Source organism: Vollenhovia emeryi, unplaced genomic scaffold, assembly GCF_000949405.1.
Source record: "Vollenhovia emeryi isolate VEMERY1.0 unplaced genomic scaffold, V.emery_V1.0 DF939388.1, whole genome shotgun sequence".
NCBI lineage: Eukaryota > Metazoa > Arthropoda > Insecta > Hymenoptera > Formicidae > Vollenhovia > Vollenhovia emeryi.
Window position 1 is genome coordinate 1 of NW_011966978.1, and position 13,535 is coordinate 13,535.

The 13,535-nt window shown below is 35.6% G+C and overlaps 4 protein-coding genes across 4 annotated transcripts; 3 read left to right on the forward strand and 1 right to left on the reverse strand.

The window, feature by feature from the left end:
* The first annotated feature begins 1,377 nt into the window (after positions 1 to 1,377).
* Positions 1,378 to 1,875, forward strand: LOC105558030 (protein phosphatase 1 regulatory subunit 12A-like). Its single transcript, XM_012005517.1, has one exon. The coding sequence runs from the start codon at positions 1,378 to 1,380 to the stop codon at positions 1,873 to 1,875; it is 498 nt and encodes a 165-aa protein (XP_011860907.1).
* Positions 1,876 to 7,452: 5,577 nt separating this feature from the next.
* On the reverse strand, positions 7,453 to 10,035 carry LOC105558031 (aconitate hydratase, cytoplasmic-like). Its single transcript, XM_012005518.1, has one exon. It carries the CDS (start codon positions 10,033 to 10,035, stop codon positions 7,453 to 7,455), a length of 2,583 nt encoding a protein of 860 aa, XP_011860908.1.
* A 1,926-nt stretch (positions 10,036 to 11,961) lies between these two features.
* LOC105558033 (exonuclease DPD1, chloroplastic/mitochondrial-like) lies at positions 11,962 to 12,657 on the forward strand. The gene has a single exon (XM_012005519.1). The coding sequence runs from the start codon at positions 11,962 to 11,964 to the stop codon at positions 12,655 to 12,657; it is 696 nt and encodes a 231-aa protein (XP_011860909.1).
* Positions 12,658 to 12,701: 44 nt separating this feature from the next.
* On the forward strand, positions 12,702 to 13,310 carry LOC105558034 (protein SCO2, mitochondrial-like). Its single transcript, XM_012005520.1, has one exon. It carries the CDS (start codon positions 12,702 to 12,704, stop codon positions 13,308 to 13,310), a length of 609 nt encoding a protein of 202 aa, XP_011860910.1.
* The last annotated feature ends 225 nt before the right edge of the window (positions 13,311 to 13,535 follow it).

Sequence of the window (13,535 nt, forward strand, 5' to 3'; positions counted from 1 at the left end):
TACTTGTTAGCGGAATCTATGTTGAGATACCGCGGCGGTATGACGTGGGGAAACCTTTCTTGGGTTAGCTATATTTCAGAGTGCTCCTGTTATGAGCTGATGTCCAACTGTCATTTTACAGCTTAGCTTGCTTAGGTAATGCAGAAATAAGAGGTGCCCAATATAAACCAGCCTAAATCAACTTTAATGTTTGGATATCGTACTATTTTACATAACATGTCATTATGAATATATATTTTTATGATTGCGTTATCATTTATTTAACAAAGTATTAGTATAATCTATCTACTGGATTAAATGGAGAAAGTTGAATGAGTAAATTACCGAACAATGCAAAAATAGGTAAATCTCAGGTTACTCAGTGGGAGGTAATAAAAAATTGTGAATATGCTGATAATTGCTTATCAAAAATAGTAACTTTATACGTTATTAGAATAACTGGGCTATCAGATTTTTATACAAATGACGAACCTGAAATTAACACTGTTTTAGCAAGAATAAGCGTGACAAGTGAAAATGTATTTTTAAACAAGGCTACTACTATTGAAGTTATGGAAGGTATTTTTCCGTATAAATTCAACAGCAAGAAGAGAAATAACATACTAAGGTTAGAAGATTTATATAATTATTTATGTTCTATTGTTAACAATGGCCTTCCAAAAGAGATGCTTGAAAGCCTTGTAAGGGAATATAAGGATGCTGTTAACTTATTTAAAGCAATTACTTAACTGAACGTAGTATTTTTAAGATTTTATTTTCTATTTCAGAAATGCCGCTTTCAAGATCTTTATCTATCAGATACATGGTAGAGAAATATGTTTTCTGCTTACTTTCAACATTGATAGTTAAAGTTCCAGGAGTGATTGTAACCGAATTGGCAAATAACGCAATGCTTTCATCATTATGCCCTTTGCATTTTCTTAGGATAATGATTGGCTCAAGCTTAGATTTGAGTCGTAGCACCTTTTTTGTTACATAAACACTTGATAAAATGACTTGGTACATTAACCATGGTATATAACTTACTAACTTATAAAACGACAGTCTACTCGTACCATTTAAAATCTGGCTAAGAGCTCTTTCAGCGTTTATCAACCTTCTAAAGATAAATAATGTGAATATAGAGGAAAACACTCCACAAAAAATAAAAAATGGCTCAAAGTAACCAGACAATACAGTCCATAGAGAAAATAAAATTAAAAATGATAGAGAAAAAAACTTGATTTTTTGCCTAAGGTTCATGGTTTGCAGTATAACTTAAATGATTTTTTAAGGAAAGATAATAATAAAAGGTTCTTGACTTTTATATCAAGGAGTATAATAACCAGGTTATTTTAATGAAGTGGAGAAGTTATGATATTTGACGATTTTATAAAAATGCTCGCAGAAATAAATGATCTTTCAGATTTAAACGAGAATAGTATAACTGAAAGAATAAAAACCAAGTTAGAAGAAAATGATTTACGAAGGTGGAAGAGTAGAAGATTTGACGTAAATCATATATTCACTATAGACTACAATCTAAAAGCCACATTATTGCATTTTGCTGCTGGATGTGGCTGCAAAAATATAGTAGTGGCTCTAATTGAAAGCGGAGCAAATGTTAATGCACGGGATAACAATGGATGTACTCCTTTACATTATGCTGCTGTAAATAGTTTCAAAGATGTGGTAGAAATTCTAGTTGTAAACGGAGCGTATGTTAATGCACATGACAACCATGGATTTGCTCCTTCTTTTTATGCTGCTAAATGGGGCTACAGAGATATAGCAACCTTTTTATTAAGAAGTGAAGCAAATTTTGAACCTAGAGCTGAAATGGAAGTAGAAAGCGCAGAACAGGTTGCACCTGCAGAAAGATTGAAACTTTTCTAACTACATGACTCCTAGCATTTATAGTAATAATTGTTTTGTTATGAATTGAGTTAAAAACTCTGTAATATATTGAAGCTTAAAGATCTTTAGATATGGAAGTTATTGCAGAAAATAGGAAAGCAAGGTTTGAATATTTCATCTTAGAGGAATTTGAAGCGGGTATGGTCTTATTAAGCAGTGAAGTTAAATCGCTAAGAGAAAGAAAAGTGAATATTTCCGACGCCTACGTTATCGAAAAGAATAGCGAAATATGGCTGCACAATATGCATATTGCAGAATATAAAGCTGCAAACCGAAAAAATCATAAACCAAAAAGGGAACGTAAACTACTTTTACATAAACAAGAGATAAACAAACTAATTGGTCAAATCAAAACCGCTGGGATAACTGTTGTGCCGCTTTCGATCTATTTTAATGATAAAGGATTTGCAAAAACTAAAATTGCCATTGTAAAAGGAAAAAAACTCTACGATAAGAGAGCAACCATAAAACAGAGAGAATGGGATCGTGAAAAAAGTAGATTGTCTAAGAATAATTTATAGCAAAATATGTCTTTAAATCCAGTAATTTTCAGCATCGGTCCTGTTTCTATATATTGGTATTCCTTAGCTTACGTTTTGGGTATAGTGTTTGCATATTGGTATTTACACAAGCTAGACGACCAAAAAATATTTACTAAGAATTTTTATGATTCGTTATTAACAGCCACTATTGTAGGCATTATCCTTGGAGGTAGACTTGGCTACGTATTGATATATGATCCAGTTCTTTATATAAGCAACCCTATTGAGATATTGAAGACCTGGGAAGGGGGAATGTCATTTCATGGTGGTACTATAGGAGTTTTGTTTGCAGTAATAATTTCGTGTAAAAGACGTAACATTCCTATATTTTATGCACTGGACCTAGTTTCTTGCGGAGTTCCCATAGGTTTATTTTTAGGTCGCATAGGAAATTTTATAAACGGAGAGTTATTTGGCAGAGTTACAACTATGCCATGGGGTATGGTATTTCCAGAAAGTGGTGATAATTTGCTGCGTCATCCAAGCCAGCTTTATGAGGCACTTTTTGAAGGCCTGCTACTTTTTGCAGTTGCAAATTCACTGTTTTTCTTGACTAGAATAAGACTGTATCACGGTGCGTTAACTGGTATTGCAGTTATGTGGTATGGAATAGCACGTTTTTTCGTTGAGTTTTTTCGCGAACCAGACTATCAAATTGGCTATTTGTGGCTTGATTTAACTATGGGGCAGTTGCTTTCTATACCTATGGTTTTGCTAGGAATGCTTGTATATCTAGGCGCATTAGATTTAAAATTTAATACGAAATCTGTTACATAGAGGAAAGGTGAGTTTAATAGGAAAATGTAGCCAGAAACCCTACATCATGCACAATTGTACGAATTTTCTGCGTTGCAGTAGAATGAATGTGAGATCAGGTGTCATTCCAGCGTGTGATGCTAGGCCATAAAACTTACTTGACAAACTCCGCCAGCCCTCTTATCATGATAGTGAAGGTATTCAGTTATCTTCATCTGTGCAGATTAAACAGCAAGAAAACAACGTAGTTGGCGTCTTGTTTTTAATTTTTTGCACTATGTGCACCTTATGTCTTCACAACATTTCTGGGTTTTTACCTATATAAGCTGAAACGCGCTTATAAGTCGTTTAAGACAGTATAGTACGCCAATTTGCAGGATTAGAGAGTGACAACTAGCTAACGCGGGGTTTCTTTTGCCTTTTTTTCTGCTTAGTAAATTTCTTAAACATTTAAACTAAGGTGAGTTACGTTTAAAAGCAGCTAAATTGCAGTGTTTAAGATTTAAAAAACGCCAAATACTGAAAATAGACAATGACCAGGGCTTCTTTTGCCTTTTTTTTCGTTTGGTAAATTTCTTAAACATTTATAGCTAAACGACAACCGTCATCCCTGTAAAGGTCAAGTATCCCGCTACGTGTTAGCGGATGAGATACCGCGAATGAATCGCGGTATGACGGTCTGCGGCGGAATGACGGTTAAGCAATTCGTCATCCCGCAGCGGGATCTCTTGTTAGCGGATGAGATACCGTGAATAAATCACGGTATGACGGTCTGCGGCGGAATGACGGTTCGCGGCGGAACGACGGTTCGTGGCGGTATGACGGTTAAGCAATTCGTCATCCCGCTGCTTGTTAGCGGCTAAGAGATACCGCGGCGGTATGACGGTTCGTGGCAGCGTGACGATAAGCTCGTCATTCCGCTTTGTTAGCGGATGAGATACCGCGGCGGTATGACGGTGTAGGTAAGATAGGAGAAAAATTATGGCCCGCAAATTAATCCAAACACATAAGTGTGGTGTTACCACCGAATGCTGTAGTGTTAACACTTACAACTTTTTCTGTAGAAAAACGCTGTAAATAATGAGGACCACCAGCTTTTGGCCCAGTGCCAGATAGTCCTCTACCACCAAATGGTTGTATCCCAACTGCTGCACCTATCTGGTTACGGTTGATGTAGACATTTCCAACTGATATTTTTTTGCTTATTAAATCGATCTGATTTTGTATACGGCTCTGCAAAGAAAATGTAAGCCCATATCCTGTATTGTTTATATCACTTATAACTTCATTTAATTGTGACTTGTTAAAACGTATGATATGCAAAATAGGCCCAAATACTTCTTGCTTTAATTGCGAAATTTTTTGTATCTCATAAATATATGGAGAAAAGAAATAACCATTATGAGAATTTGTATCCATGGGTACTTTAAATAACAGATTTGAATCTTCGTCCTCTGACATTTTTTGCGTATGTTCGATCAGCACATCGAAAGACGTTTTGTCAATTATTGGCCCAATATCGGTACTTAAGTGCATTGGATCACCAATCTTTAGCTCCTGCACTGCACCACATATCATTTTTATCTGCTTCTCTGCTATGTCCTCTTGAATAAACAGCACTCTAAGTGCAGAACAGCGTTGGCCGGCACTGCGAAACGCAGAAAGTACAACATCTGTAGTCACTTGCTCTAAGAGAGCGGAGCTATCAACAATCATAGCATTGAGCCCTCCTGTTTCAGCAATAAGCGGCACAATAGGCCCATCCCTATCTGCAAGCATTTTATTAATTATTTGAGCAGTTTGTGTTGAGCCAGTAAAAGCTACTCCAGCAATTCTATTGTCTGGAACTAATATTTTGCCTAAATATCTACCATTCCCAGGAATGAGGTGTAACACATTTTTTGGTATCCCAGCTTCATGTAGTATCTTAACAGCTTCGTAGGCAATAATCGGCGTTTGCTCTGCCGGTTTTGCCAGCACTGCATTACCTGATGCAAGTGCAGCTGAAACCTGCCCAATGAAGATAGCAAGTGGAAAATTCCACGGTGATATACACAGGAAAACTCCCCTACCTTCAAAAAAGATGAAGTTATCTTCACCTGTTGGACCTGGCAATTTTTTCCAGTCGCTCAGTTCATTTTTTGCTATCGTTGCGTAGTAACGTAAGAAATCCACTGCCTCTCTTACTTCCGCTATTGCATCAGATAAAATTTTTCCTGCTTCTACGATCAGAATGTAAATCAACTCTTTCATCCTTTCTTCAAGCAAATCTGCAGCTTTTTCAAGGCATTTAGCGCGCTTTTCTGCTGAAACATTCTGCCATTCAGTAAAAGCATTATGTGCTATTTCAAGAGCGTTTAAAGCTTGAACACTTGTTGTATTTGACACTTCTCCAATTACATTTTCTAAATGTGCAGGATTCACCACTTCAGTAAATTTGGCATCATCAAAAAGTGACTGTCCGTCAATTATTGGCCCAACTTGCCATTTTTTTTCACTAAAGCTCTTTATATCATCTGCAAATTGTGAGACTATCACCGAGTCACTAATATCCATTCCCAAAGAATTTTTTCTTTCTGGTCCCAAAATATCTTGTGGTAATGGAATGCCTGGATGAGATTCATAATTGAAACTTATAGCTTTTTCCAGTGGATCTGAAATTAACTCATCAATTTTAATGTTAGAATCATTTATTTGATTAACAAACGAACTATTAGCTCCATTTTCAAGAAGGCGTCTTATAAGATAAGGCAACAAGTCACTATGTTTACCAACTGGTGCGTAGACACGACAGCTAACATTTGTTGCAAGCTCTGACATTGCATAATCATATAAGTCTTTTGCCATGCCATGTAAACGTTGAAATTCAAATCCAGGATGATTTTTATCAGCAAGCTCCATGATAGAAGCAAAAGTATAGGCGTTATGAGTTCCAAAGCATGGGTAAAAGCTGTTTGGTTTACTCAAAAGTTTCTGTGCGCACGCGAGGTAAGATACGTCAGTATAGCTTTTTCTTGTAAATACTGAGTAATCATTTAATCCCAATTCTTGCGTACGCTTGATTTCTGAATCCCAATATGCACCTTTTACAAGTCTGACCATAATTTTATGATTTGATCGAATAGCAACATCCTCTACAAAGTCAAGAACAGACAAAGCACGTTTTTGATATGATTGTACAGCCAAGCCAAGCCCTTCCCACTCAGAAAGTGATTCATCAAGCCGTAATTGTTCAAACAAGATTAAGGACATTTCAAGCCTTTCTGTTTCTTCTGCATCTATGCATAATGAAATGTTGTATTTTTTTGCTTCATGACAAAGCTCTAGCAGTTTAGCTCTCAACTCTTCAGCTATATTATCGAGTTGACCAAATTCATAACGTGGATGTAACGCAGACAATTTGATTGAAATTCCATGCGATTTAAAACAATCATTTATTTCAGTGGATTCACCTATAGCCTTTATTGAGTACATGTATGAATTAAAATACTCTTCTGCATCTTCAGCTGTGTGAGCAGCTTCGCCAAGCATATCAAAAGAGTATAAAAACTTGCTATTGTCATCTAGTTTTGCATACCTTAAAGCTTCTTCTATGGTTTCTCCAATAACAAAATGATTACCAAGCATAGACATTGCTTGTTTTACTGCTTTGCGAATGATTGGTTCTCCTAAATTCTTAAGTAACTTAGAAATTGCGTAATAGAACTTCGAATCGCCTTCATTATCTCTCAATATACTGCTACCTATCATCAAGCTCCATGTGGAAGCATTGACAAACAACGAAGAAGAGTGCCCTAAATATTTATTCCATTCCTGATTGGCAATTTTATCTTTGATTATTTCGTCTATTGTATAATCATCTGGTATTCTAAGTAGCGATTCAGCAAGGCACATCAATGCTATTCCTTCATCATTGGAAAGCGAGTATTGCTGCATAAAGGAATCTACAATACTTAATTTATTGTGTTTGATTTTTTCAATAACTTGTTTTGCAATATTATAAATTCTACTTTTTGAATCAGCTGAAAGCTCTGCTTTTTCTACAAGATAACGTATATAACCCTTTTCATCAGTACGATAAAATCCTTGTAAACGTTTTCTCAATTCGTTAGGTTCTTGTATAGAGGTAATCATAATTATCTATAAAACACCTTTACTATATGTAAGGTAAAATTATATCATAACTTCGCGTAGAATAAATTATTATTTATAAAAGGCTAGGGCTGGCTAAAAGAAGTCTAGTACTTACTTAACTTTACTAAGTCAAGAAAAGTATGTAGCTCAATACTCCACCATCCATCAAGTATTTAACCTCAGTTGCAGTTTGTACACAGCATTTGAGTTGAATTGATTGTTCAGAACTATCCTTTCTTTTGATGATACATTCTAAATTTCCACTTGGCACTATTTCACCTTTTATGCTTATTATCTCACTACCATCAAATATCTTTCTGGTTATTCCATTTTGGAATATAAGTGGAAGAACACCCATACCGACTAAGTTAGACCTATGTATACGCTCAAAGCTTTCTGCAATTACAACTTTAATCCCCAACAATAAAGTACCTTTTGCTGCCCAATCTCTACTTGAACCTGTGCCATACTCCTTTCCTGCCACAATGATGAGAGGAACATTACTTTCTTTGTAGCGCATTGCTGCATCAAAAATCGACATAGTTTCTTTAGAAGGAATATATTTTGTATAGCCGCCTTCGATGCTTACCATTTCATTTTTTATTCTAATGTTAGCAAAAGTCCCACGCATCATTACATTGTGGTTACCACGACGAGACCCATACGAATTAAAGTCCTGTGGCTCAATTCCAAGATTTTTTAAATATATACCTGCAGGACTACTTGAGGCAATATTTCCAGCAGGGGAAATGTGATCAGTGGTTACGCTATCGCCAAACATTGCCAATATTTGTGCACCTTTTATATCGATTTTATTATTTTTAGGTGATAAATTATCAAAATAGGGCGGATCTTGTATGTAAGTGCTGTTTGCATCCCAATTATAGATTTCACTTTTTTCACACTTTATCTTTTGCCAATGTTTATCACCAGAAAAAACATCCTTATACTTTTGTATAAACATCTCACGTGTTACCACATTTTTAACACAATCTTCGATTTCATTGTTTGTTGGCCATATATCCTTGAGGTATACGTCACTTCCATTCTTATCTTTGCATATAGGATCTTTTGTCAGGTCAATTCGTACAGTGCCTGCAAGTGCATAAACAACAACAAGCGGCGGAGATGCCAAGTAATTAGCTTTGACTAACGGATGAATTCTTCCTTCAAAGTTACGATTACCAGATAAAACTGCAGCAACAGTTAAATTTTGGTTTTTAATGCCATCTTCTATATCTTTATTAAGTGGACCAGAATTCCCAATGCAAGTTGTGCAACCATATCCAACTAGATTAAAACCCAAAGCATTTAGATCTACCTGCAATCCAGACTTTTCTAAATATTCTGTTACAACTTGTGACCCTGGAGCAAGAGAAGTTTTAACCCAAGGCTTTGATTTTAATCCAAGTTTAATTGCATTACGAGCTACAAGACCTGCAGCAATCATTACACTTGGATTTGAGGTGTTAGTGCAGCTTGTTATTGCTGCAATAACTACACTTCCATCTTGAAGCTTATCACTTTCCTTTGATTCGTTAACTGAAAATGATTTAGAAAAAGACTCTGCCACTTGTGAAAGAAAAACCTTATCTTGTGGTCTTTTGGGACCAGCCATTACTGGCTTCACGCTTGATAAATCAAGCTCTAGTGTGTCAAAAAATGCTAACTCATTATTGCCACGCCACAATCCTTGCTCTTTCGCATAAGCCTCAACTAGCTTTTCTGGCCTTCCGGTTAAGCTTAAATAATCTAGCGTTTTCTGATCAATTGGAAAAAATCCACAAGTTGCGCCATACTCTGGGGCCATGTTTGCTATAGTTGCCCTATCTGCCAAAGATAAATAATCTAAACCATCACCATAAAATTCTACAAACTTACCAACAACACCCTTTGTTCTTAGGATATTGGTAACTGTCAGCACTAAATCAGTCGCAGTTACTCCTTCCGGCAGTCTGCCAATCAATTTAAATCCAACTACTTCTGGAATCACCATACTAATTGGTTGACCAAGCATCACAGACTCAGCTTCTATGCCTCCAACACCCCAACCAAGGACTGATAACCCGTTAATCATCGTAGTATGGCTATCCGTACCAACCAAAGTATCAGGATACAAAACCCCATCCTTATTACATACAACTTGCGCTAAACACTCAAGATTCACTTGGTGGCAAATTCCAGTACCTGGCGGTACTACTCTAAAATTTGTGAAGGATGATTCTCCCCACTTTAAGAATTGATATCTCTCCAAATTTCTTTTTACTTCTAGCTCAACATTCTTACTGAATGCGGAAACACTTCCATAACTATCTACTTGAACAGAATGGTCGATCACAAGATCAACGGGCACAGACGGATTTATGCTGCTTGGATCGCCTCCATTTTTCTTGACATAACTCCGCATAGAAGCTAAATCGACGACAGCAGGAACCCCTGTAAAATCTTGCATCAACACCCTTGCTGGCTTGTAGCTAATTTCATGATTAGCGTGTTTATTAACGCAACTTGCTAGTATTTTTATATCATCCAGCTTTACGTTTACTCCATCTTCATTGCGCAATAAATTTTCAAGCAGAACCTTAAGTGAGCAGGGCAATTTAGTTACATCTATTCCTAAAAATTCACTAGCACTACTTAGGCTAAAATAGTTGTATGACTTCCCGTCAATGTTTAAAGTCGTTTTTGCGTTTAAAGAATTATTCATCCTGCATAACCATTTTTAAGTGAAAAATCAACTAATGATGTCATTCCAGCGCGTGACACACAACTGTACGAACGTCCCGTGTTGCAGTAGAGTAAGCATAACTACCAATGTCATCCCAGTGCCCAGACACTGGGATCCAGAAAATTTGATTGCAAATAAGCACGCTATACAACACTTTTGATGAAATTGAACAACGAAACTGGATCCACAACTGTACGAACATTGTGATTTGAGAATAATCTCCGCCAGGAAGGGTGTCATCCCAGTGCTTTGGCACTGAGATCCAGAAAACTTAATTTTAAATAAGTACACCAGATAGCTGTATAATAAGAACTGGATTCCAGTGTCACGCACTGGAATGACATCATTTATTATGCAACATCGTGTCACATTGCAACGTTCGTACAGTTGTGAACTAGATCCCAGTGTCACGCACTGGGATGACAAGAATAATTTGCACCTGGATGACAACTGAATATATAGATCACATTCAAAATTATTACGCATATTCTGCTTCATTTCAGATACTTCCTCCTTTGGTACCTCAGTAGCACAGCTATTTTCAGCTATATATTACACTATATTAGTTAAAATTGGAATTACTACCGTTACTTCTTTTTTGTTGACTTTGCTGCTCGTACATAGTTTCAAAATCTATAGGATCTAGCATTAGTGGGGGAAATCCACCACTACTTGTAACTCTTGCAATTATTTCTCTTGCAAAAGGGAAAAGAAAAGTAGGTCCGCCAATAAACAAAGCTTGTCTTATCTCTTCCTCACTCAACTCTTTAAAATTTTTTATTGAAAAAATGCCACAATACTTTACCTCGCAAATGAAAGCAACGCTATCGTTCATGTTCTCGTCTTTTACCGTTGCTTTGGCTTCTATATGCAAGGTAATTTCATGAAAAGGCTTTTCTTCATTTACTCTTTCTTTGTTTTCCATTCCTTCTAATTTCGCTGAATTGATATTAACCATTACATTGATATCGGGAGCTTTATTTGAAGAAAGGAATGGCGAATTCGGATTCTCAAACGATAGATCTTTAACATATTGACCGTGAATTCTCATTTTTTGTTGTGGCATTTCTTATGTCTCCTTTAATTAAGTTGAGATATTTAATACTTTCTTATATAATATATTCATTTACAAACGAATAGCAAACCTGATTATAAGTTGATATGAAAAACATATTTTCATTAATAATTAATAATGTTCGGATACTTTATATGCCAAGGAGTTGAGTTACTATGATAGAGCTTGTAATATATACTTTATTAGCGGCGTTCATTTTTTCACGTTTGTATAATTCTTTAGGAAGGTCAGCCAATCTCAATCTAAAAAAGCTAACTAGTGTATTGGATGTAAGCCGAAGTAAAGAAGATGTAGTAGAAAACATTGAGGGTTACATTGATAGCAATGATGAAAATTCAATAAAAGTTACTTATGAACAAATATTAAAAAAAAACAAAGATTTTTCTATTTCCCACTTTATAGAAGGTTCAAGCATAGCTTTTGAATTAATAATAAAATATTTCAATCAAGGAAATCTGTTCCAGTTAAAATCTCTCTTGGATAAAGATTTATACAACAACTTCGTAGAGAAGATTAAGCATCGTAAAGAGGTGCACGAGTCTATAATTGTTTCTATCGTTTCACAAAAGATTTTAGAAATAAAGCTAGTAAAAAACACAGTGTTTATTGCAGTATATTTCCTTTCAGAGCAAATTAACTTTGTTAAGAACAATGAAGGGGATATCATATCAGGTAGTACATCCACCATTAATAAAGTTGGGGATGTATGGCAATTCAAAAAAAATGTTAATTCATCAGACCCAAGCTGGTTGCTTGTTTCTATTAACTATAAAAAGACAAATGATGATAAGACAAATAATAAGTAAAATTAGTTTTATTTAGAGTTAATCATGGAAAGCAAGCTACGCGAAATAGTACTTGACACTGAAACGACAGGTCTTGACATTGAATCTGGTCATCGAATTATTGAAATAGGGTGTGTGGAATTAATTAACCGCATTCCAACAGGTAAAGTGTTCCATCGGTACCTTAACCCAGAAAGAGATATACCTTATCACTCGTTTAAGATTCACGGCATTAGTGAAGAATTTTTAGAAGATAAACCATTATTTTCAGATGTTGCACTTGAATTCCTTGACTTCATATCTAACGATATTTTGATAATTCACAACGCTGAATTTGACGTTAAGTTCCTTAATATGGAGTTAAGCAAGCTGAATACTAGGTTAATTTCCTCAGATAGAGTGCTAGATACATTACCTCTTGCGAGGAAAAAATTCGTAGGATCACCTGCTTCTTTGAATGCATTATGTAAGCGTTTTGATATATCGCTAGAGAATAGAGAATTGCACGGAGCACTAGTTGATGCTCAATTGCTTGCAAAGGTATATGTTGAACTTACAGGAGGGTTACAAACCTTTCTGTTTGATAATGAATGCAATCAGGACAGTAACTCTACATTCGTTCAGCATAAAGTGCGTAATCTAACTCCCAGAGAACATTCACCAAATAGTGAAGAAATTGATGAACATAAGAAACTGTTAGACAAAATTAACAATACACTTTGGGATAAATATATTGAATAGGTTAACCAATAAAGATACAATTTGATTTTACTGAGAGCATTCTAATGGTAAGGTTTATAAGATTGTTATCTAATGTGCTAGCAGCATTAGCAGTTGTTTTTTTAGGTTATTGTTATTTCACTAAAAAAGGCATATTTGCCCCAGCAGCGATTCACAACGCGGAAGTTAAGATAGGCGGAGATTTTTCTTTAATTAATCAGGACGGACAGATCCTGCGCAGTAGTGATTTTAAAGATAAATACATGATGATTTTCTTTGGATTTTCCTCATGTAAAAGAATTTGTCCTATGAACCTTGGGATAATTTCAGAAACACTTGCAAAGTTAGATGAGAAAACTAACAACAAGCTACAAACATTCTTCATCACAGTTGATCCTGAGCGCGATAGCACGGAAAGACTTAAAGAATTTCAGCAGCAATTTGACCATAGAATACAAATGTTAACTGGTGAAAGAGAAAAAATAGACGAAGTAGTTGCGAAATATAAAGTATATGCAAGCAAAGTAGACGGAGAAGAAGAAATCAACCATTCTTCGATAATATATCTTATTGGCCATGGAGGAAAATATGTTACACACTTTGCAGCTGATTTAAATTCAGACGAAAGTCAATCTGATAAGATTTTGGCTGAGATAAGAAAATACGTAAACTGAATTATAGATTTTTCTGTTAATTAGTCGAGCATGCAACTGCATGAGCATTATAATTTAATCTCCACCGGGAAGACGCGTTGGAATGACACTATTTGCTGTCTTCAAAAATAAACATTCGTAAAGTTGTGCTTTTAACATGGGTTATCAGTTTAAAAATGTTGCTAACTAGTATATCTGAATGTAACATCAATTAACGTGTATAAATGAAGCAATCTAATGGAAAAT